At 49.0% G+C, this 24,155-nt stretch overlaps 1 protein-coding gene across 4 annotated transcripts in view; it reads right to left on the bottom strand.

The window, feature by feature from the left end:
• ascc3 (activating signal cointegrator 1 complex subunit 3) overlaps positions 1-24,155 on the bottom strand; it is a 661,661-nt gene that overhangs the window by 463,623 nt on the left and 173,883 nt on the right. For all 4 annotated transcript variants that reach the window (XM_038799272.1, XM_038799275.1, XM_038799274.1 and 1 more), the window contains exon 13: positions 1,062-1,133. In XM_038799272.1, coding sequence (XP_038655200.1) covers positions 1,062-1,133 — 72 coding nt within the window. The remainder of the gene's footprint in view (positions 1-1,061; positions 1,134-24,155) is intronic.

Raw genomic sequence — 24,155 nt, 5'->3', positions numbered from 1 at the left:
ATTTCTCAAACTGGAGCCGAGTTGAAAGTGGTGTTCCCACGGCTCAGTGATGGGACCCTTGCTCTTTCTGATTTATATAAATGATTTAGAAGTGGGTGTTGAGGGCAAAATCTCTAAATTTACAGACAATACTAAGCTAGGGAAAATAGTGAATTGTGAGGATGATGCTGAGTGACTGGTGGGGGACACTGACAAGTTAGCCAAATGGGCAGACACCTGCCAGATGAAGTTCAATGACGTTAAATGTGAGATAATGCATTTTGGTAGATGAAACATGGGGAGACAATATAGATTCAATGGTACAACTTTGAGGGGAGTACAGGAGCAGAGGGACCTCAACTTTCAAGTGCATAATTCTCTGAAGGTGGCCAGGCAAGTTGAAACAGTTGTTAAGAGGGCTTATAGCATCCTTGGGTTTATAAATAGAGGCATAGAATATAAATCATTGGTCATTTTGTGATCAGTTATGGACAACTTATTTAAGGAAGGATGTTAAAGATCTGGAGAGAGTGCAGAGGAGATTTACTAGATTGATACCAGGAATGAGGAATTTTAGATAGAAGGAAAGATTGGAGAAATTGGGCTTGATCTCCTTGGAGCAGAGAAGATTAAGAGGCAATCTTATTGAGGTGTTCAAAATTATGAACAGTTTTGATAGGGTAAAGAAGGATGTTCTGTTTCCACTAGTTGGTATGCCAGTGACTAGGGTCACAATTTCAAGATGGTCAGCAAAAGAGCTAGGAGTGAGATGAGGAGAAACTTCTTTGCTCAGAGAGTTGTTGGGGTTTGGAATGCACTGCCCTGAAGAGTGGCGGAAGTGGATTCCATAGGAGGAAAGAGAGCTGGGTATGTATTTGAAAGTGATGAATTTAGATGGCTATGGAGATAGGACTGGGGAATGGGTCTAGTTAGGTTGCTCTTTTGGAAGCCGGTGCAGACACGATGGGCCGAATGGCCTCCTTCCGTGCTGTAACTACCTAACAAACAACATGAAGTTATGGCCTCAGAATCCTGTGTCATCTTAAGAATGCAAACTTGGAAAATTATGAAGTAAACGTTACCTGGTGCCCTTCCTTCAGTTGAATCAGAACCTTCTCATAACATACTTCTTCCATATCATGCAGTTGCTGCATCTATTAAACAGAAAATATTATAGTTGAATGAAAGAGAAATGGTTGAAAAAATAATTTACTTTCATGTCTGTTTCAATTTGTTTTATACTCTTTATTTTCTACTCTGAGAAGGCTTTCATTAAAAACTACCACTTTAACCAACATTTCAGTCACTCGGAGTACCTCCTCCTTTGTCCCCGTCACCATTGTAGAAGTAAGAGTTTTAGAAGTTCCTGGAAAGTGAACGAAGAGCTGTGAACGCAGTTAATTTGAGAGTAACCAGCCAGACGAGAATCTGGCTAGACTGTTTGCAGCACTCGTTTTACACCCTGAAGTGAATGTAACTTAGTAATTCACACTGTATTTACCAATACCATTGTAAGCGCAGTAGCGTTATCAAACCACTAGGGGGAGTAGCTCTGGGAATGCTCAGGAGTTTGTACAGGGCTCCACCCTTGGCTCCGCCCACGACTCCTCCCCTGGACTACTGTATAAATACTCTTGTCCAGAGCCAGCCTGCATTTCATCGAGAGTTCAACAGGTAACAGGCTGGCTCTGTAGTAAGTAGATTAAAACCACTGTTCATATCTTAAAGCACATGTCTAGTGAATTGATGGTTCCATCAATTTAATCTACTTAAGAACAGTCAGGATCGATCATGGAATCAGCCCTCAAGCCTGGACGCCTGGAACGCGACCCACAGGATGCAGAGGCAAAAGAAATCTTCTCCCACTGGCTGCGGTGCTTTAAGGCCTACCTGGAGAAGCGAGCACAGCCGAAACAACAGAAGTTAAGTCTACTGCACGCGAGGGTGAGCCACAGAATCTCTACGCAACTAAACTCGGCCGGTTCATATACTGCAGCGCTAGCGATACTCGATAAGATGTATGTAAGGCCCATTGACGAAGTTTACGCACGCCATGTGTTCACGACTCGCCGCCAGTGGCCTACAGAATCACTCGCCGAATTTTTAAGAGCGCTCAATAATCTATCGAATGACTAACTATCAAGCGGTTACCGCGGCTGAACATAGAGAACTTGCTGTACGCGATGTTTTTGTAGCGGGCCTCAGGTCTAATTATGTGCGCCAACAACTGCTGGAAAAGGGGGCCCAAGACTTAGAAACAACTGCGGAAATTGCTACCACGATGGAGGTCTCCTTCCGCAGCCTCACCTCGTTCCCCGCGGATCCCGCGACCCAATCATGGGTCCCCGACCAACGACTCCCCCAGGCCTGTGCCACGCGGCCGCCCAGCCACCATGCTGCCCCAGCCAGCCACTATGCTGCTCCAGCCTGCCATTTCTGCGGCCAGAATCAGCACCCGCGGCAGCACTGCCCGGCCCGCAACGCGACCTGCAGCACCTGCGGGCGGAAAGGCCACTACGCGAGAGTGTGCCTCGCAAAAAGGGCCCCAGCTTCCAACTCCCCAGCGGCACAAAGTAATCGCTCCCCACACCCGCATGCACGCGGGGCCCGAAACGCTGCGGCCTATGCCCCGACTCCGCCCCCAACCCCGCCACGTGCGATCCATGGGGGCCGCCATCATGGCAAACCTCCACCACGCGTCCGGCCACGTGCGACTCATGGGGGCCGCCATCTTGGACGCCATCTTCCTCGCCGCCCGCCACGTGCGATCCACGGGACCGACCTGCATCTCCACGCTCAGACAACTCATCGGAAGAGTACGACCTCCCCGGGCGCTCGTCAGGCGGCCCGCAACTCGGCGCAGTCACCCTGGATCAATCACACCTGAAGCATCTGCGAAATTCGATGGCAGAGGTCCAAATCAACGGGTACAACACGCCATGCCTTTTCGACTCCAGGAGCACTGAGAGCTTCATACACGCAGACCTGGTAAGACGCTGTTCGCTCCCCATTTCCCCCATGCGGCAAACTATCTCGCTCGCTTCAGTCTCCCATTCTGTCCAGATCCAGGGGCGCATCGCCACGACACTCACAATCCAAGGCGCTAGCTACTCAAAATTTCAACTCTACGTTTTGCCCGACCTCTGCGCACCACTCTTATTAGGCCTAGATTTTCAGTGTAACCTTAAGAGCCTCACCCTCGGCTTCAGCAGGCCCCTGCCCCCACTCACTATCTGCAGCCTCGCTACGCTGCAAATCTCCCCCTCTCCTCTCTTCGCCAATCTCACAAAGGACTGTGAACCCATAGCCACTCCTATCAGGCGATACAACCTGCAGGATAGGGTATTTATCAGATCAGAGGTCCGAAGGCTTCTCAGTGAGTGGAAGACAGAGGCCAGCAATAGTCCCTGGAGAGCTCAGGTAGTGGTCGTTAAGACCGGGGAAAAATTCCGCATGGTTGTCGACTATAGTCAGACCATAAATCGATTTACGCTCCTCGATGCGTATCCCCTCCCCAGGATTGCAGACATGGTAAATCAGATCGCCCAGTATCGGCTCTTTTCCACGGTGGATCTGAAGTCTGCATACCACTAGCTCCCAATCCGCCCGGAGGGCCGCCACTACACGGCATTCGAGGCTGATGGCCGCCTCTTCCATTTCCTCCGGGTCCCCTTCGGCGTCACTAATGGGGTCTCGGTGTTCCAAAGAGCAATGGACCGAATGGTGGACCAGTACGGGCTGCGGGACACGTTTCCGTACTTGGACAATGTCACCATCTGCGGCTATGACCAGCAGGACCACGACGCCAACCTCCACCGTTTTTTCCAGACGGCACAGAAATTAAACATCACCTACAACAAAGAGAAATGCGTTTTCCGCACAAACAGACTGGCCATCCTCGGCTACGAACTCCCCCTCCCCCATTGCCCCAAGGCCCTCAAACGGTGCTTGGGCTTCTTCTCCTACTACGCCCAGTGGGTCCCTCAATATGCGGACAAAGCCCGCCCACTCTTTAAGGCCAAACGATTTCCCCTGTCAGCTGAGGCGCGCCAGGCCTTCAACTGCATCAAGGAGGACATCGCCAAAGCGGCCATGCGGGCGGTGGATGAATCCACTCCATTCCAGGTTGAGAGCGACGCCTCAGAGGTAGCTCTAGCAGCCACACTAAATCAGGCAGGGAGACCAGTCGCATTTTTCTCCTGTACCCTCTCCGCTTCAGAACTCCGACACTCCTCAGTCGAGAAAGAAGCACAAGCCATTGTGGAGGCTATACATTACTGGAGGCACTACCTCGCAGGTAGGAGATTCACCCTCATCACCGACCAAAGATCGGTTGTCTTTATGTTTGATAACTCGCAAAGGGGCAAAATAAAAAATGATAAAATTTTTCGATGGAGGGTTTAACTCTCCACCTATAGCTACAATATTAAGTATTGACCTGGGAAGCTCAACGAGCCTCCGGATGCCCTATCACGTGGGACATGCGCCAGAGCGCAGATTGACCGACTGAAAGTCATCCACAACGACCTCTGCCACCCGGGGGTCACCCGGCTCGCCCACTACATCAGAGCCCGAAACCTGCCTTTCTCCAATGAGGAGGTAAAAGCGGTCACCGGGGACTGCCCGATCTGTGCGGAGTGCACACCGCACTTGTATAGACCAGACAGGGCCCACCTGGTCAAGGCTTCTAGGCCCTTTGAACACCTCGCGATTGATTTCAAAGGGCCACTCCCCTCACCTAACAAGAACGTTTACTTTCTAAACGTCGTAGATGAGTTCTCCCGTTTCCCATTTGCTATCCCGTGCCCCGATATGACCTCCCACACAGTCATTAGCACACAAAACCGACCCCCTTGTTGAGAAGGTGCGCCTGCTCCACTCCAACCCCCAGTACGCCTTCGTCAAGTTCCCTGACGGCCGTCAGGACACAGTATCCCTCCGGGATCTGGCACCCGCCGGATCCAGCGCCCCCTCTACCCCCACAGAAGGACCCCTCACCCTACACCCCATGCTGCCGCCCCCTCGCGCTCCCGAGCCTACGAGCTCGCTCCACCAGTTCCGTGCACCCGCGCCGACCAGCCCCCAGCGGCCCCAGTCCCCGGTCGAACCAAAAGAGTATGAAGCTCGGACACAACCCTCCCTGGAGTCCACCATCGTACCCCAGCACACAACACCCATCCAGCCACCGCAAGAGGCTGCAACCCCGGTGCTCCGCAGACAGCGGACAGTTCGACCACCGGACAGACTTACTTTGTAGACCACCACTCCCGCCGGACTTGATTTTTCTGCAGGGGGTGAGTGTGGTGAATGTAACTTAGTAATTCACACTGTATTTACCAATATCATTGTAAGCGCAGTAGCGTTATCCGACCACTAGGGGGTGTAGCTCTGGGAATGCTCAGGAGTTTGTACAGGGCTCCACCCTTGGCTCCGCCCATGACTCCTCCCCCTGGACTACTGCATAAATATCCTTGTCCAGAGCCAGCCTGCAGTTCATCGAGAGTTCAACGGGTAACAGGCTGGCTCTGTAGTAAGTAGATTAAAACCACTGTTCATATCTTAAAGCATGTGTCTAGTGAATTGATGGTTCCATCACACCCCACGAATTTAATTCTCTGAAGAAGTCAATGGAGAATAATGTTCTGTGGAGTGTTAAACAGGCATTCCACCTAATCCTGTCTCATCCATTGAGTTAATTACCCCCAGAAATTCAATGTTACCACATAATCAGCAAACCCGGTCTGCAAAATTGTCTCAGTGATAACACCCGCCTCAGAGAAAGTTAGGGTGTAAACTCCAATCCACAGCCTTGAGGATATAACTTAGACTGACACTTCATTCCAATAAGGGAGTTCTGCAATGTCAGAGGTGCCTCTTCATAAAAACACCCATTTGCACGGTAAACAACACACATTTGCGCAAGTGCGGCGCATTGACCAAATTAACTTAAAGAAAGCTGATACGGGCGGCATTGGCAAAGTGGTTAGCACCTGGACCACGGCGCTGAGGATCCGGGTTCGAATCCCGGCCCTGGGTCACTGACTACGTGGGTTTCACCCCCACAACCCAAAGATGTGCAAGTTCGGTGGATTGGCCACACTAAATTATAAGAACATAAGAACTAGGAGCAGGAGTAGGCCATCTGGCCCCTCGAGCCTGCTCCGCCATTCAATTAGATCATGGCTGATCTTTTGTGGACTCAGCTCCACTTTCCGGCCCGAACACCATAACCCTTAATCCCTTTATTCTTCAAAAAACTATCTATCTTTACCTTAAAAACATGTAATGAAGGAGCCTCAACTGCTTCACTGGGCAAGGAATTCCATAGATTCACAACCCTTTGGGTGAAGAAGTTCCTCCTAAACTCAGTCCTAAATCTACTTCCCCTTATTTTGAGGCTATGTCCCCTAGTTCTGCTTTCACCCTCCAGTGGAAACAACCTGCCCACATCTATCCTATCTATTCCCTTCATAATTTTAAATGTTTCTATAAGATCCCCCCTCATCCTTCTAAATTCCAATGAGTACAGTCCCAGTCTACTCAACCTCTCCTCATAATCCAACCCCTTCAGCTCTGGGATTAACCTAGTGAATCTCCTCTGCACATCCTCCAGTGCCAGTACGTCCTTTCTCAAGTAAGGAGACCAAAACTGAACACAATACTCCAGGTATCTCCACCTCACTAACACCTTATACAATTGCAACATAACCTCCCTAGTCTTAAACTCCATCCCTCTAGCAATGAAGGACAAAATTCCATTTGCCTTCTTAATCACCTGTTGCACTTGTAAACCAACCTTCTGTGACTCATGCACTAGCACACCCAAGTCTCTCTGAACAGCAGCATGCTTTAATATTTTATCGTTTAAATAATAATCCCGTTTGCTGTTATTCCTACCAAAATGGATAACCTCACATTTGTCAACATTGTGTTCCATCTGCCAGACCCTAGCCCATTCACTTAACCTATCCAAATCCCTCTGCAGACTTCCAGTATCCTCTGCACTTTTCGCTTAACCACTCATCTTAGTGTCATCTGCAAACTTGGACACATTGCCCTTGGTCCCCAACTCCAAATCATCTATGTAAATTGTGAACAATTGTGGGCCCAACACGGATCCCTGAGGGACACCACTAGCTACTGATTGCCAACCAGAGAAACACCCATTAATCCCCACTCTTTGCTTTCTATTAATTAACCAATCCTCTATCCATGCTACTACTTTACCCTTAATGCCATGCATCTTTATCTTATGCAGCAACCTTTTGTGTGGCACCTTGTCAAAGGCGTTCTGGAAATCCAGATATACCACATCAAGAAATCAAGATATACCCCTTAGTTGGAAAAAAAAGAATAATTGGGTCCTCTAAATTTATTAAAAAAAGAAAGGTGATGAGATTCCAGAATAGATATATCCCCTGTTGTAGAGATTATTACCCAATATTCCAAGAATCTATGATGTGGAGATGCCGGCGTTGGACTGAGGTGGGCACAGTAAGAAGTCTTACAACACCAGGTTAAAGTCCAACAGGTTTATTTGAAATCACTAGTTAGGGAGCAAAACTCAATAATGACTCATAAAATAGAATGTGCCCAGAAGGCCAATATCTAAAATGATTGACTAACTCGTCAGGATTCTACACTAAATTTCTCATCAGGTACATAGCAAAAGCTGTATGAAACACAGGTACTAATTCAAGACAATTGCAAATTTTAGAACCACAAAAGTAGATTGATGAAAGACTATCAGGTAAAATGTTTGGATGTATGGAGGAAAACTGTAAGTGGCAATAAAAAGGAAGAGTTTCATGATAAAAATTGATTTTAAGTGTTCTCATAAATATCCCAAGAGAGCTTACTGTTTCACGATTCTGACTGAAGGTCTAAAAAGAAACACTGTCTGAAATAATAATGCACTGGCTGCTATTCAGGAATTGCCCCACTAACAGTGAAGGAACAAGGTTCATTCCATGCCAGTAATAAGAATATCAAAATTCTACCAATTTGTAACGCAAACTCCTGGGAAAGGCAACCATTTTCTTCTAACTGTTGAATGTATTCATAATGTAAAAATGTGCTCATTTGCCAAATAATATATGTTAGTACATTTTTTAATTGAATTGTAATCAACTATATATTCACAAAAAATATACTTATTTAAAGCCTTGAGGAATTTTGAGATGTAATAATAGGTATATTATAAGACCATAAGGCATAGGAGCAGAATTAGGCCACTTGGCCCATCGAGTCTGCTCCACCATTCAATTATGGCTGATATTTTCTCATCCCCATTCTCCTGCTTTCTCCCCATAACCCCTGATCCCCTTATTAATCAAGAACCTATTTATCTCTGTCTTAAAGACAATGAGTTGGCCTCCACAACCTTCTGCGGCAAAGAGTTCCACTGATTCACCGCCCTCTGGCTGAAATAAATCCTCCTCATCTCTGTTTTAAAGGATCGACCCATTAATCTGAGATGGTGTCCTCTGATTCTAGTTTTTCCTACAAGTGGAAACATCCTCTCCACGTCCACTCTATCCAGGCCTCGCAGTATCTTGTACATTTCAATAAGATCCCCTCTCATCCTTCTAAACTCCAACGAGTACAGACCCAGAGTCCTCAAACATTCCTCATTTCTTAATTCCAGGGATCATTCTTGTGAACCTCCTCTCGACCCTTTCCAAGGCCAGCACATCCTTCTTTAGATATGGGGCCCAAAACTGCTCACAATACTCCAAATGGGGTCTCAAAAGAGCCTTATACAGCCTCAAAAGTACATCCCTGGCCTTGTATTCTAGCCTTCTCGACATGAATGCTAACATTACATTTGCCTTTTTAACTGCCGACTGAACCTGCACATTGACCTTAAGAGAATCGTGAACAAGGACTCACAAGTCCCTTTGTGCTTCTGCTTTCCGAAGCATTTCCACATTTAGAAAATAGTCTATGCCTAGATTCCTCCTTCCAAAGTGCATAACCTCACACTTTTCCACATTGTATTTTATTTTCCATTTCAGTGCCCACTTTCCTAGCTTGTCCAAGTCCTTCTGCAGCCCCCTTGCTTGCTCAATACTACCTGTCCCTCTACAGATCTTTATATCATCTACAAACTTAGCAACAGTGCCTTCAGTACCTTCTTCCAGATCATGAATGTATTTTGTGAAAAGTTGTGGTCCCAGCACAGAACCCTGAGGCACACCACTAGTCACCAGCTGCCATCCTGAAAAAGACCCCTTTATCCCCACTCTTTGCCTTCTGCCAGTCAGCCAATCCTCTATCCATGCCAGGATCTTACCCTTAACACCATGGGCTCTTAACTTATTTAACAGTCTCCTCTGCGGCACCTTGTCAAAGACCTTCTGGAAATCTAAATAAATCTCGTCCACTGATTCTCCTTTGTCTAACCTGCTTGTTACATCCTCAAAGAACTCCAACAGATTTGTTAAATACGACCTCCCTTTGACAAAGCCATGCTGACTCAGTCCTATTTTACCATGCACTTCCAAGCGCTTTGCGATCTCATCTTTAATAACAGACTCTAAAACCTTACCATTGACCAAAGTCAGGCTAACCGGGCTATAATTTCCCGTCTTCTGCCTCCTGCCCTTCTTTTTTTAAAAATAATTTTTATTGGCATTTTTTACAGAAAATATAAAACATAACGACAAACAATGAAATGCAACAAAATAACCCATAATAACTGTAACACCCCCCAGACCGTATCGACGCATGTATCACATCCCCCCACCCCCCCAACCCCAATGAACAACAAAAGAACTTAAAAATAAATTAAAATTAAATAAACAGTCATCGTTCCCCCCCTTTTCCCTCCCCTTCCCCCCTTTTCCCTTCCCCTTCCCCCCTTTTCCCTCCCCCTTCCCCCCTTTTCCCTCCCCCTTCCCCCCTTTTCCCTCCCCTTCCCCCCCCTTTCTCTCCCCCTTCCCTCCGCTTCCCCCCTTTTCCCTCCCCCTTCCCCCCTCCCCCCTTTTCCCTCTCCCTTCCCCCCCTTTCCCTCCCCCCTCCCCCTGCTCCCCCCCTTTTCCCTCCCCCCCTTTTCCCTCCCCTCCCCCTCTTTCCCCTCCCCTCCCCCTCTTTCCCCTCCCCCTCCCCCTCTTTCCCCTCCCCCTCTTTCCCCTCCCCCTCCCCCTCTTTCCCCTCCCCCTCCCCCTCTTTCCCCTCCCCCTCCTCCCCCTTTTCCCGCCATGTCATTGATCCAGGTCTCCACGCTTGGGGGCCTCGCATCCTTCCATTGCAGCAAGATCTTCGCCGGGCTACTAGGGACGCAAAGGCCAGCACACCGGCCTCTTTCGCTTCCTGCACTCCCGCCTCCACCCCAACCCCAAAAATCGCGAGTCCCCATCCTGGCTTGACCCTGGATCCCACCACCCTCGACACCGTCCTCGCCACCCCCTTCCAGAACTCCTCCAGTGCCGGGCAAGCCCAGAACATATGGGCATGGTTTGCTGGACTCCCTGAGCACCTGACATACCTGTTTTCACCCCCAAAGAACCTACTCATCCTCGTCCCAGTCATGTGGGCCCGGTGCAGCACCTTGAATTGGATGAGGCTAAGCCGCGCACACGAGGAGGAAGAATTAACCCTCTCCAGGGCATCAGCCCATGTTCCGTCTTCAATCTGTTCCCGCAGTTCCCCCTCCCACTTAGCTTTCAGCTCCTCTACTGATGCCTCCTCCGCCTCCTGCATAACCTTGTAGATATCAGATATCTTCCCCTCTCCGACCCAGACCCCCAAAAGCACCCTGTCACTCACCCCCCTCGCGGGAAGCGAAGGGAATCCCTCCACCTGCCGTCTAGCAAATGCCTTTACCTGCAGATACCTGAACATATTTCCCGGGGGGAGCCCAAATTTCTCCTCCAACTCCCCCAGGCTCGCAAACCTCCCATCAATAAACAGGTCCCTCAGCTGTCTGATGCCCGCTCTGTGCCAACCCTGAAATCCCCCATCAATGTTCCCCAGGACGAACCTATGGTTCCCCCTTAACGGAGCCTCCATCGAGCCCCCCACTTCTCCCCTATGTCGCCTCCACTGCCCCCAAATCTCGAGGGTAGCCGCCACCACCGGACTCGTGGTATACCTCGTAGGAGGGAGCGGCCACGGCGCCGTTACCAGCGCCCCCAGGCTTGTATCTCCACAGGACGCCCTCTCCATCCATTTCCATGCTGCCCCCTCCCCCTCCATTACCCACTTGCGCACCATCGACACATTGGCCGCCCAATAATACCCCGAGAGATTGGGTAACGCCAGCCCCCCATCTCTACCCCGTTCCAAGAAGACCCTCTTCACCCTCGGGGTCCCATGCGCCCAAACAAAGCTCATGATGCTGCTAGTCACCCTTCTAAAAAAGGCCCTAGGGATAAAGATGGGCAAACACTGAAAAAGGAACAAGAACCTCGGGAGAACCGTCATTTTGACGGACTGCACTCTACCCGCCAACGATAGCGGCACCATGTCCCACCTTTTAAATTCCTCCTCCATCTGCTCCACCAGCCTGGTAAAATTAAGCTTATGGAGAGTCCCCCAACTCCTGGCCACCTGCACCCCCAGGTATCTGAAACTCTTCACTGCCCTCTTAAATGGGAGTCTCCCAATTCCCTCCTCCTGATCACCCGGGTGTACTACAAATACCTCTCTTTTGCCTAAATTTAACTTATAGCCCGAGAAGCCCCCAAATTCCGCTAACAGCTCCATCACTCCCGGCATTCCCCCTTCTGGATCCGCCACATACAACAGCAGGTCGTCCGCATACAGCGATACACGATGTTCCTCCCCACCCCGCACCAGACCCCTCCATCTCCCTGACTCCCTCAACGCCATAGCCAAAGGTTCAATCGCCAGTGCAAAGAGCAAGGGGGACAGGGGGCACCCCTGCCTGGTCCCACAGTAGAGCCTAAAGTACTCCGATCTCCTTCCATTGGTAACTACACTTCCTTCCATTGGTAACTACACTTGCCTCCCGCCCTTCTTAAACAATGGTGTTACATTAGCCACTTTCCAATCCTCTGGGACACTTCCTGCCTCCAGTGATTCCTGAAAGATCATCACCAATGCCTCCACAATTTCCTCAGCTATCTCTTTAAGGGCCCCGGGTAGTCCATCCGGTCCAGGTGACTTATCCACCTTCAGACCTTTCAGTTTCCCCAGAACCTTCTCCTTAGTAATGGTCACTGCACTCACCTCTGCCCCCTGGTTCTCCTGGAGCTCTGGCATCCCACTGGTGTCTTCCACCATGAAGACCTGAAAGTCTATATATATTCAATGTATATATTCAGTTCGTCTGCCGTTTCCTATTATTACTTCTCCAGCAACATTTTCTAGTGGTCCAATGTCTATTTATGCGTCTCTCTTACCTTTTATATATTGAAAAAAATCTCTTTCCAGCTTCCTTTATATTACTAGCTAGTTTGCACTCATACTCCATCTTCTCCCGCCTTATTGTTTTTTAGTTGTCCTCTGCTCGCTTTTAAAGGCTTCCCAATCCTCTGTTTTCCCACTAATCCTCACCTTTGTATGCTTTTTCCTCACCCTTTATGCTGTCCTTGACATCCCTCATCAGCCATGGATGCCTTGTCCTCCCCTTAGCATGTTTCCTCCTCCTTGGGATGGATTTCTGTTGTGCCTCCCTAATAACCCCCAAAAACTCCTGCCATTGCTGTTCCACTGTCTTCCCTGCTAGGCTCCTCCCTCACGTCTTTGTAGTTACCCTTATTTAATTGTAATACTGTTATATCTGATTGCAGCTTCTCCCTCTCAAACTGCAGGGTAAATTCTATCATATTGATAGAATGTATTAGAGTGTACATTTTTTTGGTTAACAAAAGTGCAATTTTTTTCCCGAAGCCAACGTATTTGACGAAACACTATTCAGAATGAAACTTTAAAATTTCAGGAAAATCAAATGAACATTAAGCTTTCAGAAATCAGAAGCTAAAAATCTAGCCATGTTGTAAAAGTACAAATTTGGGTGTGCCAACGAGTTTCAAAAGTTAATTTAGAATATTTACCGTCAAAGCTGTAATAATTTTTTTTTGAAACGCATTTTATTCAAACTTGTATCAAAGTAGGTTACAGCAAACAAACACCCCGGGAAACATTCTTCCCAACTATCAACTACACAGTTTGTAAAGATTTTCCTCCTTTTTCACCCCCCCCCCCCCCCCCACGACAAACAGCTCCTCAAACACGGTCACAAACATGCCCCACCTTTTCTCAAAGTCCCCTGCTTAGCCCCTTAACTCATACTTTATCTTCCCTAACCGCAGGAAGTCGTGCAGGCCACCCAACCATATTGATACCCCCAGTGGCGATGCCGATCGCCACATCAGCAAAATTTGTCGCCGTGCAATCAGAGAGGCGAAGACCATGACATCGGCCTTCCTCCTCTCCATGAGTTCCGGCTTCTCTGAAACCCCAAATATCGCCACCAAAGGGTCCGGGTCCACTCCCTCCTCCACTATCCTGGCTAAAACCGTAAACACTCCCGCCCAGAACCTTCCCAATTTTTCACAACCCCAAAACATGTGCACATGATTCCCTGGCTCCCGCCCACACGGCTCACATTCATCTGCTACCCCCTGAATGAACCCACTCATTCTCGCCCGAGTCATATGCACCCTGTTCACCACCTTGAACTGTATCAGGCTCATACTTGCACAAGAGGAGGTCCCGTTTACTCTTCGCAGTACCTCACTCCATACTCCCCAATTGATCTCCATTCCCAACTCCGCTTCCCATTTCTCTTTGATCTTCACCACCCGCTCGCCTCCCTGCTCCCCCAGCCACTTATATATATCCCCAATTCTTTCCTCCCCTTCCACATCCGGAAGCAGCAGTTGCTCCAGCAGGGTGTAGCCCGGCAATCTAGGGAAACCCTTCCAGCCCTTTTGTGCAAAGTCCCCAACCTGTAGATACCTGAACTCACTACCCCTCGACAGCTCTACCTCAGCTCCTCCAGACTGGTGAACCCTTCCTCCAAATACAAATCCCTCACCACTTTCCTCCACCTCCTGTATACACTATCCATTCCCCCCCCCCCCCCCAAAACCCGGCTCAAACCCATGATTCACGCACAGCAGCGTTAGCACAGACATCCCTTCCCCCTAAAATGCCTCATCAACTGATTCCATATCTTCACCGTGGACTGCACCACTGGGCTCCCTGAATACCTACTCGGGGCCATTGGCAATGCTGCCGTCACCATAGCCCTCAAACTAGACCCCTTACAAGATTCCTCCTCCATCCTAACCCACTCTCCCACTTCTCCTTCCCATCATCGCCGCAACTTGTCCACATTCACCGCCCAATAACAATGAAGCAAGTTTGGCAATGCCAATCTTCCCCCCCCCCCCGCTGCTGCCTCTGTAGCAGGATCCTCCCCACCAATACAAAGTCAGGAGATGATTGTGTCCACTTTCCAAAAAAAGGCCTTTGGTATAAAGATCGGGAGAGCCTGAAAGATATACAAGAACCTCGGCAGAATATTCATTTTCACCACTTGGACCCTCTCCGCCAACGTTAAGTACAGTGTATCCCACCTCTTAAGATCCTCCCTGGCCTCCTCCACCAGCTTTATTAAGTTCCACTTATGGAGCCCCGTCCATTCCCTCGCTATCTGAATCCCCAAGTACCTAAACCTATCCCTCGCTACCATAAATGGCATCGCCCCTAAATTAGCCCACAGTCCCAGCTCATTCACCGGGAATACTTCGCTTTTCCCTACATTCAGCTTGTATCCCGAGAACCCTCCAAACCTCCCCAACAGGCCCGTAATCCTTCCCATACTCTGCAACGGATCCGTAATATACAGCAGCAGGTCATCGGCATCGAGCGACACCCGTTGCTCCCTCTGTCCCCTCATTATCCCCTGCCACTCTGCTGACCCCCTGAGAGCCATCGGCAACAGCTCTATGGCCAGCGTAAACAGCAGCGGCGACAGCGGGCACCCCTGCCTCGTACCCCTGTGTAAGTTAAAGCTTCGTGAACTCATATCATTCGTCCTCACCCTCGCTCTTGGCGCCACATACAGCAACCGCATCCATGCCACAAATCACGGCCCAAACCCAAGCCTTCCTAAAACTTCGAACAAGTACCGCTAATCCACCCGATCAAATGCTTTCTCCATGTCCATGGACACCACCACCTCCAGTGCCAGAGCTCTCGACGGATTGATCACCACATTCAACAGCCGTCTTATATTACTCGCGAGCTGCCTGCCCGTCATGAAGCCTGTTTGATCTTCTGCAACCACCCCCGGGACACAATCCTCCATCCTCCTCGCCAACAACTTAGCCAATACTTTCACATTCATGTTCAATAGTGATATGGGTCTATACCACCCACATTCCGCCGGATCCGTCCCTTTTTTTGGGACTAGTGTGATTACTGCCTGCTTCATCGTCTCCGGCAACTCCCCCTTCTCCAGTGCTTCATTAAACGGCCCCAAAAGATGTGGTGCCAGGTCCGCTGCAAATTTCTTATAATATTCTGCCGGGTACCCATCCGGCCAAGAGCGAGGGTGAGGACTTCATACCCATGATACTATCCAGCACCTCCCTCAGTCCCAGGGGCTGGCTCCAACGCCTGCCTCTTTGCTTTCTCCACCTGGGGACATTCCAGCTCATGCAGAAACCACCCTATGTCCCTCGCCTCTCCTCCTGGGTCTGCCTCATAAAGTCCCTGGTAATACTTTCTAAATGCCTCATTTATCTTCCCTGGCTCTGAAACCACATCTCCAGCACCAGGACTCGGCCTGCCTCCGCAGCTGGTACGCCAGCATGTGGCTCGCCTTCTCCCCATACTCGTATTGCACCCCTCTTGTCCAACGCAGTTGCCCTACCACCCTCCCCATTGTCAGCCTGTCAAATTGCCCCTGCAACCTTTTCCTCCTCGCCAATCCGTCCATGGTGGGCACCCTCGAATATACCCTGTCCACCTCCACTATCTCGCTCACTAGACGGTGCGGTCATGCACCGCCCTCCTTTACTTAATCGCACGAACCGTAAATGAGATCAATTCTCCCCGGACCACTGCCTTCAGGGCTTCCCAAAAAATGCCCGCTGACACCTCCCCATTGTGATTGAACTCCACATAATCCCTAATTGCCAACCGCACCTTATCACAAAAACCTCTATCCGCCAACAACCCCGAGTCAAACCTCCACCCCGGCCTCTGCTCTCGTCCTGTACTGAACCAAATCTCCAGCCAGTGGGGTGCATGGTCCGAGATAACTATCCCCGCATACTCAGCCCCCTCCACCCCAACCAAAATTTTCCGACTTAATACAAAGTAATCAATCCTCGAATACACCTTATAGACGTGTGGAAAGAAGGAATACTCCCTTCCACTGGGTTCTGAAAGCACGATGGATCTACCATATCCATCCTCTCCATAAACCCCCCCAGCTCCCTTGCCATTCGTACCCTACCCATCGACCTGGGGCTCGATCTATCCACCCTCGGCCTCCAAGACACAGTTAAAATCTCCTCCCATGATCAACACTTGCGTGGCCAAATCCGGGATTGCTGCCAGCAACCCCCTCATAAAACCCACATCATCACAATTTGGGGTATACACATTTACCAACACTATAGGTGCCCCTTCCAATACCCCACTCACAATCACATATCTCCCACCTGGATCCCTCACCTCCTTCGCACTCACAAATCCCATTTTTTTGCTCATTAAAATCGCCACACCCCTCTATTTCGAATCCAGAGTGAAAAACCCTCCCAACCCATCCCTTCCTTAACCTAACCTGGTCCTTCACACGGAGGTGTGTCTCCTGCAAAAAGACCACCCCTGCTTTCAAGCTCCCGAGGCACGTGAACACCCGCGGTCTTTTAATCGGCCCATTCAGTCCCCGGACGTTCCACATTACCACTTTTACCAGAGGCTTGCACCTCCAATCCCCTCTACCGTCCATCACCTTCCCCACTTAACACCTGCCCCTTTAATTCCACTCTGTACCTAGCAGCATCCCAGATGGCCCCTTTCTTTCCCCCCCCCCCCCCACTTCCCCCCTCCCCTGGCCACCCCCGTGGGCCCCCTGGCCACCCCCGTGGGCCCCCTGGCCACCCCCGTGGGCCCCCTGCCCCCCCCCCCCCCCCCCCCCCCCCCCAACCCCACCTCACTTCCGTTCACCAGAATAACTCCTGAACTCCAGGCAGCCTTCTCCAAAAGCAAACAAAGAGATGTTAAACACAAACAGTCCTATAAAACAGGAGGGGGGATGGGAACATCCATCCCCACATAAACCTTTCACCCCTACTACTCCTTACAATCTCAACATTGAACAGAAACCCCCCCCACAAAACAAGGCAAAAATCCCCCAATCCCTACACCTACTTCAAATATGCTCCTGACCATTACATAATGTAAGCACTCCAGTTCCCAAGCATTGTCCACTCAGTTCTCCCCCAGTTTATGCTCCTTAATGAAGTCTTTGGCCACTTCCGGGGTCTTGAAATAATACTCTCGGCCTCCGAGCGTCACTATAATTTCGCCGGGTAGAGCATCCCAAACCTGATCTGCTGCCGGTACAGCACCGCCTTGGCCACTGTTTTGCCAACTCGACTCTGATGTCCTAATAAATCCGATTGTTATTTCCCTCCCACTCGCAGCTACGCTTCTCCCTGGCCCACCGTAGAATTTTCTCTTTCTCCACAAATTTATGGAGCCTCACGATCACCGCCCGCAGCGGCTCCCCAGCTCTAGGCTTCTGCCTCAGAGAGAAGCTATAATAATTTTTAGAAGTTTAACATCTATGGAAAAGTGAAGCCTCATAATTCATCCAAATAAATTGTAAAATGCTTTTATGTTGAGGTGAAAAATAGAAAACCAATTTCGGTGGAAACTGCGATGAATTGCCAAATACGACCATCAAGCAATGATTCTTTTCAACCATGCAAAGAAACCTCAACATTTTTCTGCTCTGTTCTCTAGCCTGGTAATTGCTGAACCAGCTCAGGACCTGATCAATTGATTCTTCTGTTCCCATGACTAGAGTCACAACCAATACTGAATAATGGTAGGTGCTGTTGCTTTCTAGACCAGGCATTGTGAAACTCGGGAGCGGGTGGGTTAGGGTTAGCCATTGGATCATGCTTAAATATAAATTCACTGATAGAATTTTAGAGTGCTGCAGGAAGAGAGGTATTTGAAGTCGGCAGGAAAAGTTGAGACGGCTGTTAAAAATAATACAGGCATTATAAAGGGAAGTAGATAAACAAAGAATGTTATGGTAAATTTTAAAAAACAGCTTAAGCCACAACTGGAGAATGGTGCGTAACTCTGGGTTTCACATTTTAGGAATGATCATAGAAATCATAGAATCCCTACAGTGCAGGAGGCTATTTGGCCCATCGAGTCTTCACTGACCCTCTGGAAGAGACTCTACCCAGGCTCCCACCCTGTCCCCTGTAACCTTTAACCCCTCTGGACACTAAGGGGCAATTTACATGGCCAATCCACCTAACCTACACATCTTTGGACTACGGGATGAACTGGAGCACCTGGAGGAAATCTACGCAGACACTGAACGTACAAACTTCACACAGTCACCCAAGGGCAGAATTTAACCCGGGTCCCTGGCGCTGTGAGGCAGCATTGCTAACCACTGTGCCGCCACAATGACAAGATCCTCGCAATTAGCTTTATCAAAATGGTACCGGGGATAAAATACTTCAGTTATGTGGAGAGACTAGAAAAGCTGGAATATTTCTTAAGAGTAGAGAAAGTTAAATGGTGATTTGCTTGTGAAAGTCATGGAAGATTTGATAGAGTAAATAAGGAGAAAGTACTACCAGTAGAAGACTCAGCAACCAGAGGATGCAGATTTAATGTAACTGGCAAACACAGCGAGTTTGTATGATCTAGAATTCACTGCCTGAAAGGGTGGGAAGGCAAATTCAATAATACATTTCAAGAGAGAAATTAGATCAATATTTTAGGTGGAAAAAGCTGAAGTGCAATGTAGAAAGAACAGAGTGAGAGAGTAATTGAAAGGGTCTTTCAAAAAGCCAGCGTGGCGTGCCCCCCGTGGCAATTCTCTGGCCCGCGATGGACCGAAGTCCCGCCGCTGACATTCCTCCCTCACCGGCGTGGATTGAACCATCTCTGGTACCGGTGGGATTGGCGGCGCGGGCGGGCGCTGGGGTCCTGGGGGAGGGGCGATCTGACCCCGGGGGGTGCCCCCACGGTGGCCTGGCCCGCGATCGGGGCCCACCGATCAGCGGGCGGGCCTGTGCAGTCGGGGCACCCTTTTTCTTCCGCCTTCGCCATGGTCTTCACCATGGCAGACATGGAAGTGACCCACTCCCCTGCGCATGCGCCGGGATACCGTCAGCAGCCGCTGACGCTCCGGCGCATGCGCGGACTTACGCCGGCCGGCGAAGTCCTTTCGGCCCCGGCTGGCGTGGCGTCAAAGGCCGTTCACGCCAGCCGGTGGAATGGAAACCACTCCAGCGCGGGCCTAGCCCCTCAATGTGAGGGCTTCCGCACCTTTGGGGAGGCCCGACGCCGGAGTGGTTGACGCCACTCCAATACGCCGGGACCCTCCGCCCGCCAGGTAGTGGAGAATCCCACCCAAGATTACTCTACTGGTCGACTCTTATCTGTACGCAAGGGCAATTAGGATTGGGCAAACAATGCTGACATTACAAGCGACACTGAAAAAAACCCTAGTTATTGCCCCTACAACATTACCCCCCTCTAGCTTTATTTCACCAAAGTGTTTTGTCTTGCCGAGATTCCAAAATTGTCCTTCGTAGCCTCCTATTTTCGTTACCTCCAGGAATCCAATTTTTTTTTTTTAAGTCTATTCCTCACTATGTCCTATTAAACAGTCACCCCCATTCTCAATTATATATTCTGGTTCCCTGATAGTGAAAATGCTCATTTTCATCTTCATAACAGTCTAGGGTTGCTTCAATATACTTCATAATCTCTAACAAATTTGCACTTCCTCATGTACTTTTCAGTCCTCTGATTTAAAGCCTTCCTTACATCCTGCCCTCAAATCCCAGGTGGCAAATTTTCAGCTCCATCAACCTTACTCCTTGGAACATGTCCCTTAAAACTATTCTTTTGATTTCAACTTTCAAAAGGATTCCTAAATCATAGAATCACTAAAAGTGCAGGAGGCAATTCAGCCCATCAATTCTGCACGACCCTACCTTTACACATATTATAAAATGAATAGGGACTGAAAATCAAAATGAATGACTAACTGGATAAAACCATATTTAAAAACAAAGTGATGAAAATAATAAAATGTAGAAAATCAACTCATGGTAATTTACAGAGACGCAAACAGATAAACATAAAGGTACAGCCAATGAAGACAATATTAAGTAAAGGCATCAAAAGCTTGGTCAAAGCAATGGGTTTTAAAAGAGAGTCTTATGGGAGAAGGAGAAGTAGAGGGGAAGGAATAGTTCGGGGAAATGGTTACGAAGACAAGGAAAGTTGAAGCCATGAAAGAATTCAAACACAAAGATGAGAATTGCAAATTGGAGGTGGCATCAGTAAGAAGAGGCTCAGATGGGTAAGTGGTGCAGGATTGGGTATGGGTTAAAGTGCCTTGGATGAGCTGAACTTTATTAAGGCTGAAGGAAGTGTGGCTGCCAGAGAGCATTGAAACGATCACAAAGAGATTATTGAGGGTTTCAGAGGCAGATGGCCTGAGCCAGGGAATAGAGAGGCATTTATAGAAGTAGCCAGAATATTCTTTGTCGAAGGAGAGGAACTGGGGTTAAAAGTTCAACTTCTGAATGGAATGCAGAGGGTTCAAGTAGTCCACTTCAGCCCACGTCATTAATTGAAATGTTTATGGAACCAGCAGCCAGGTTACAGAGTTGGTGCTGGAGGCCAAGATGATGGTTTCAGTCTTGCTAATGTTTAACTGGAGAAAACTGTTGTTCATCCAAACACAAACTAAATTACACAAATAGGAATTCTACAGAAATCCTATTTGAAGTAATTTATTTCATGAGTCAGAAGTAACATGTGGGACCACACCTGTAGCCACATAGCAGATGAAAAATAAACACTAATGGGAAGATTAATTGGATTTCCACCGCCAGATACAACAGCCTATCATCCATAAGGGAAAAAAGACACTGGGATATTGTTCAAGATATATCTACCACACTTACTTACTTCTACAATATAAATACAATTTTCAGAAAGAAGAAATGCTGGAGTTAAATTCATAAGGACTTACAGTCCCAATCAGCAATGAACTGAAGTGCAACTTGAGAGTAGATAATAGCATTAGGATATTGTGTTAATCACTTGTCTTGAGGTCATACTAAATCTATGAAATCATATTTAAGAAAATCACAACGCGTTCATTATTTCTATTGGTGCATTACTTTTATTGCCGTCTGCATTTGTCTGCATAGATACACCTGTTCATTCTTCAGGCTGAATGAGCTTTCTCTCATCTAAGGCACTAAATCTCTCAATAGTGAAGAGGGAATTTGTCAGCCAACTTGACCCTGCACTTTGGAGAATTAATATTGGTACAAGCTATCAATTAATGCAGGGGGGGGGGGGGGGGGGGGGGGGGGGGGGGGGCGGGAATAGCATGGGGCTCTGTAGGGATGCATGCATTTTTCCAGCACAGTTCAACTAGCACCAGCAGATTAATCAGTACACCATGTCATTGCCAAAAGCCTCTGGGACTAATCTTAGTTCATTGTTGGTCAGGATGTTCAACTAATGTTAATAGGCAATGATATAGCAGCCATTGTGGCTGCTCTTAGCCTTCAGAGTAAAAGGCAGCTGCACTGGAAATGCTATTGTGAACCATTGCGTGTAGCTACTCTGAAATCCACTCAATTGCTATTTCAAAAGCTGGGATAAGCTCTTCGCCAAGCAGGAGCCTTCATTTTTTCATGCTGAGTTGCAGGGAGTAACCAATGTATTTCAGGGGTGGTCTTTTTACACAGCTGCAGAATTGGAGAATTAGTAAGTTGTTGGCCAATAATACCAATGTGCTCCACTGGCATCAACTCCTGGGAAGAATCTCTAACAAAAGGCATGGATCTTGAAACGAGGTGCAGCACCAGTTCAAGTTGAATTGAGCAATTACTGGGCAGGGCCATTTATCTTAGACTGTGAAAACATGGCAACGTATTCTGGGACTAGAAGCTAATAATGACAAAGTTGCAAAGTGAGAAATGTGCCTAAAACACCTTCACAGAACATTAACCACGTTCGCAAAAGAGAACAAAAAAGAATGAAATAAACATGTATAGATTATCTCACACATTGGTTTTTGGAGGCCTCATGGAGCTAACGAGGTGGCGCGGGAAATGTAAACTCAGGAGGCATGGATGCTGCCTTCCCAACACTGCTCGCTTTTTACTCGCAGTACGAAAGCTGTTCCTGCTTTTAGGTCAATTGAGGCCCTTCAGTGACCAACTGAGGGCAATTTAAGGGCCTCTTACCAGCACTGCTGGCATTTTATCAAGGCTGGTGCCCGCTTGGAGAAAGGCTTGGTGGAGGGCCTCCTTATTGTGCACCCTGTGACACTGATGAAAGACCATTGCCCACCATCCCACAACTCGCATCGCGGCCTGCCTGACTGGCCTCATGAGTACGCCGTATTTAAACTAATTCTGGTGTCTCCTCCATGGTGGCTGATTTGGACCTGATGTAGTACCAGCATTCGCCATCCCTCTTGGCGGGATAGCTGGGATGAGGGGCTGGTCCTCTAAATGGCTTGCACCTCTTGGGGGAGGGATCTCATCCAATAAAGGATGGAAACTCAGACTGCAGGGGAAATGTAACTGTGATTTCCATGACTGATCACAGTGGTGTTGCCCCGACTTTTTAAGCTGGTTGTCAAGGCAACATCCAACCCTTAAAATGTCGGCCACTGGACTTCCGGTTGCGGCTATGACTAGCTAAGCCGCACATTTGGAAGCTCCTGCGACAAAGGTGTTTTCGGGCCATTTGGTGGGCCCCAACGGTGCTGAAAAGACGAATCCCGGTGGGGGAAGGTCCCCTGAGGAGAACTAGACCGATTTTATGGTCGGTACTCGGAGTGGAGCGGCAAGAAAAGTGGCAGCAGCTCCCCAAAAAAAGCGGGGGAAGAAAATCAAAATGGCGGCCGGCGGCGCACCGGAGGAATGGAGGAAATGGGCGGAGGAGCAGCAGGCCGCTCTCCTCCGTTTTTTCACGGAGCTGAAAGTGGAGCTCTTAGAGTCCATGAACGCGACGACCACCAGGTTGGTGGGAGCCCAGGCGGCCCAAGAGGCGTCGATCAGAGAGCTGCAGCAGGAGATGACCGCGAGGGAGGAGGAGGCCACGGTCCTCGGGGCAAAGGTGGAGGTGCACGAGGCACTCCACCTGAAGTGGCAGAGCCGTTTCGAGGAGCTGGACACTCGGATGAGGAGGAAAAATTTGAGGATCCTGGGCCTAGAAGAAGGCCTGGAGGGGTCGGATCTCCCGAGATATGTTGCGGAGATGCTGAGCTCCCTGATGGGGGAAGGGGCCGGTCCTGCGCCCCTGGAGCTGGAAGAGGCATACCGGGTCATGGCCAGGAGGCCTAGGGCAAACGAGCCCCCGAGGGCGGTGCTGGTGCGGTTCCAGCGGCTATGTGATCGGGAGAAAGTCCTGAGGTGGGCAAAAAGGGAGAAAAGCAGTAAGTGGCAGAACTCGACGGTAAGGGTGTACCAGGACTGGAGTGCGGAGGTGGCAAAGCGGCGGGCCCGGTTCAACCGGATGAAGGCGGTGCTACACGCGAAGAGGATCAAATTTGGAATGCTGCAGCCGGCGCGCTTGTGGGTCACCTACAAGGACCAACATCATTATTTTGAGTCCCCAGAGGAGGCCTGGGCCTTTGTACAAGAAGAAAAGCTGGACATGAACTAAAACCTGGGAGCACCGGCGGTCGTAGCCGCCTGGGTACTCTTGATTGAGCAAGTGGCCCTTATCTTTTCAGGCCAGGTCGGAGCTGGGTAACAGTTTCTTGGATTGTTTGGCTTTTCTTGAACGTTTGACTTTTTGAATATCTTGAAGGTTTCGAGTTGTTTGGTGTTTCTGTATATTTGAACTGTTGAAATTTCTATTGCGGGTCGTTTTCTTCTTATGGTGTGTTTCTTCCCGTTTCCAACTTCCCTTAGTCATTTACCCTTTTTACCCCTTTTTCT

The sequence above is a fragment of the Scyliorhinus canicula genome, chromosome 6, assembly GCF_902713615.1.
Source record: "Scyliorhinus canicula chromosome 6, sScyCan1.1, whole genome shotgun sequence".
NCBI lineage: Eukaryota > Metazoa > Chordata > Chondrichthyes > Carcharhiniformes > Scyliorhinidae > Scyliorhinus > Scyliorhinus canicula.
Note: the sequence above shows the minus strand (reverse complement) of the source record. Positions and strands in the feature narration are given on the sequence as shown.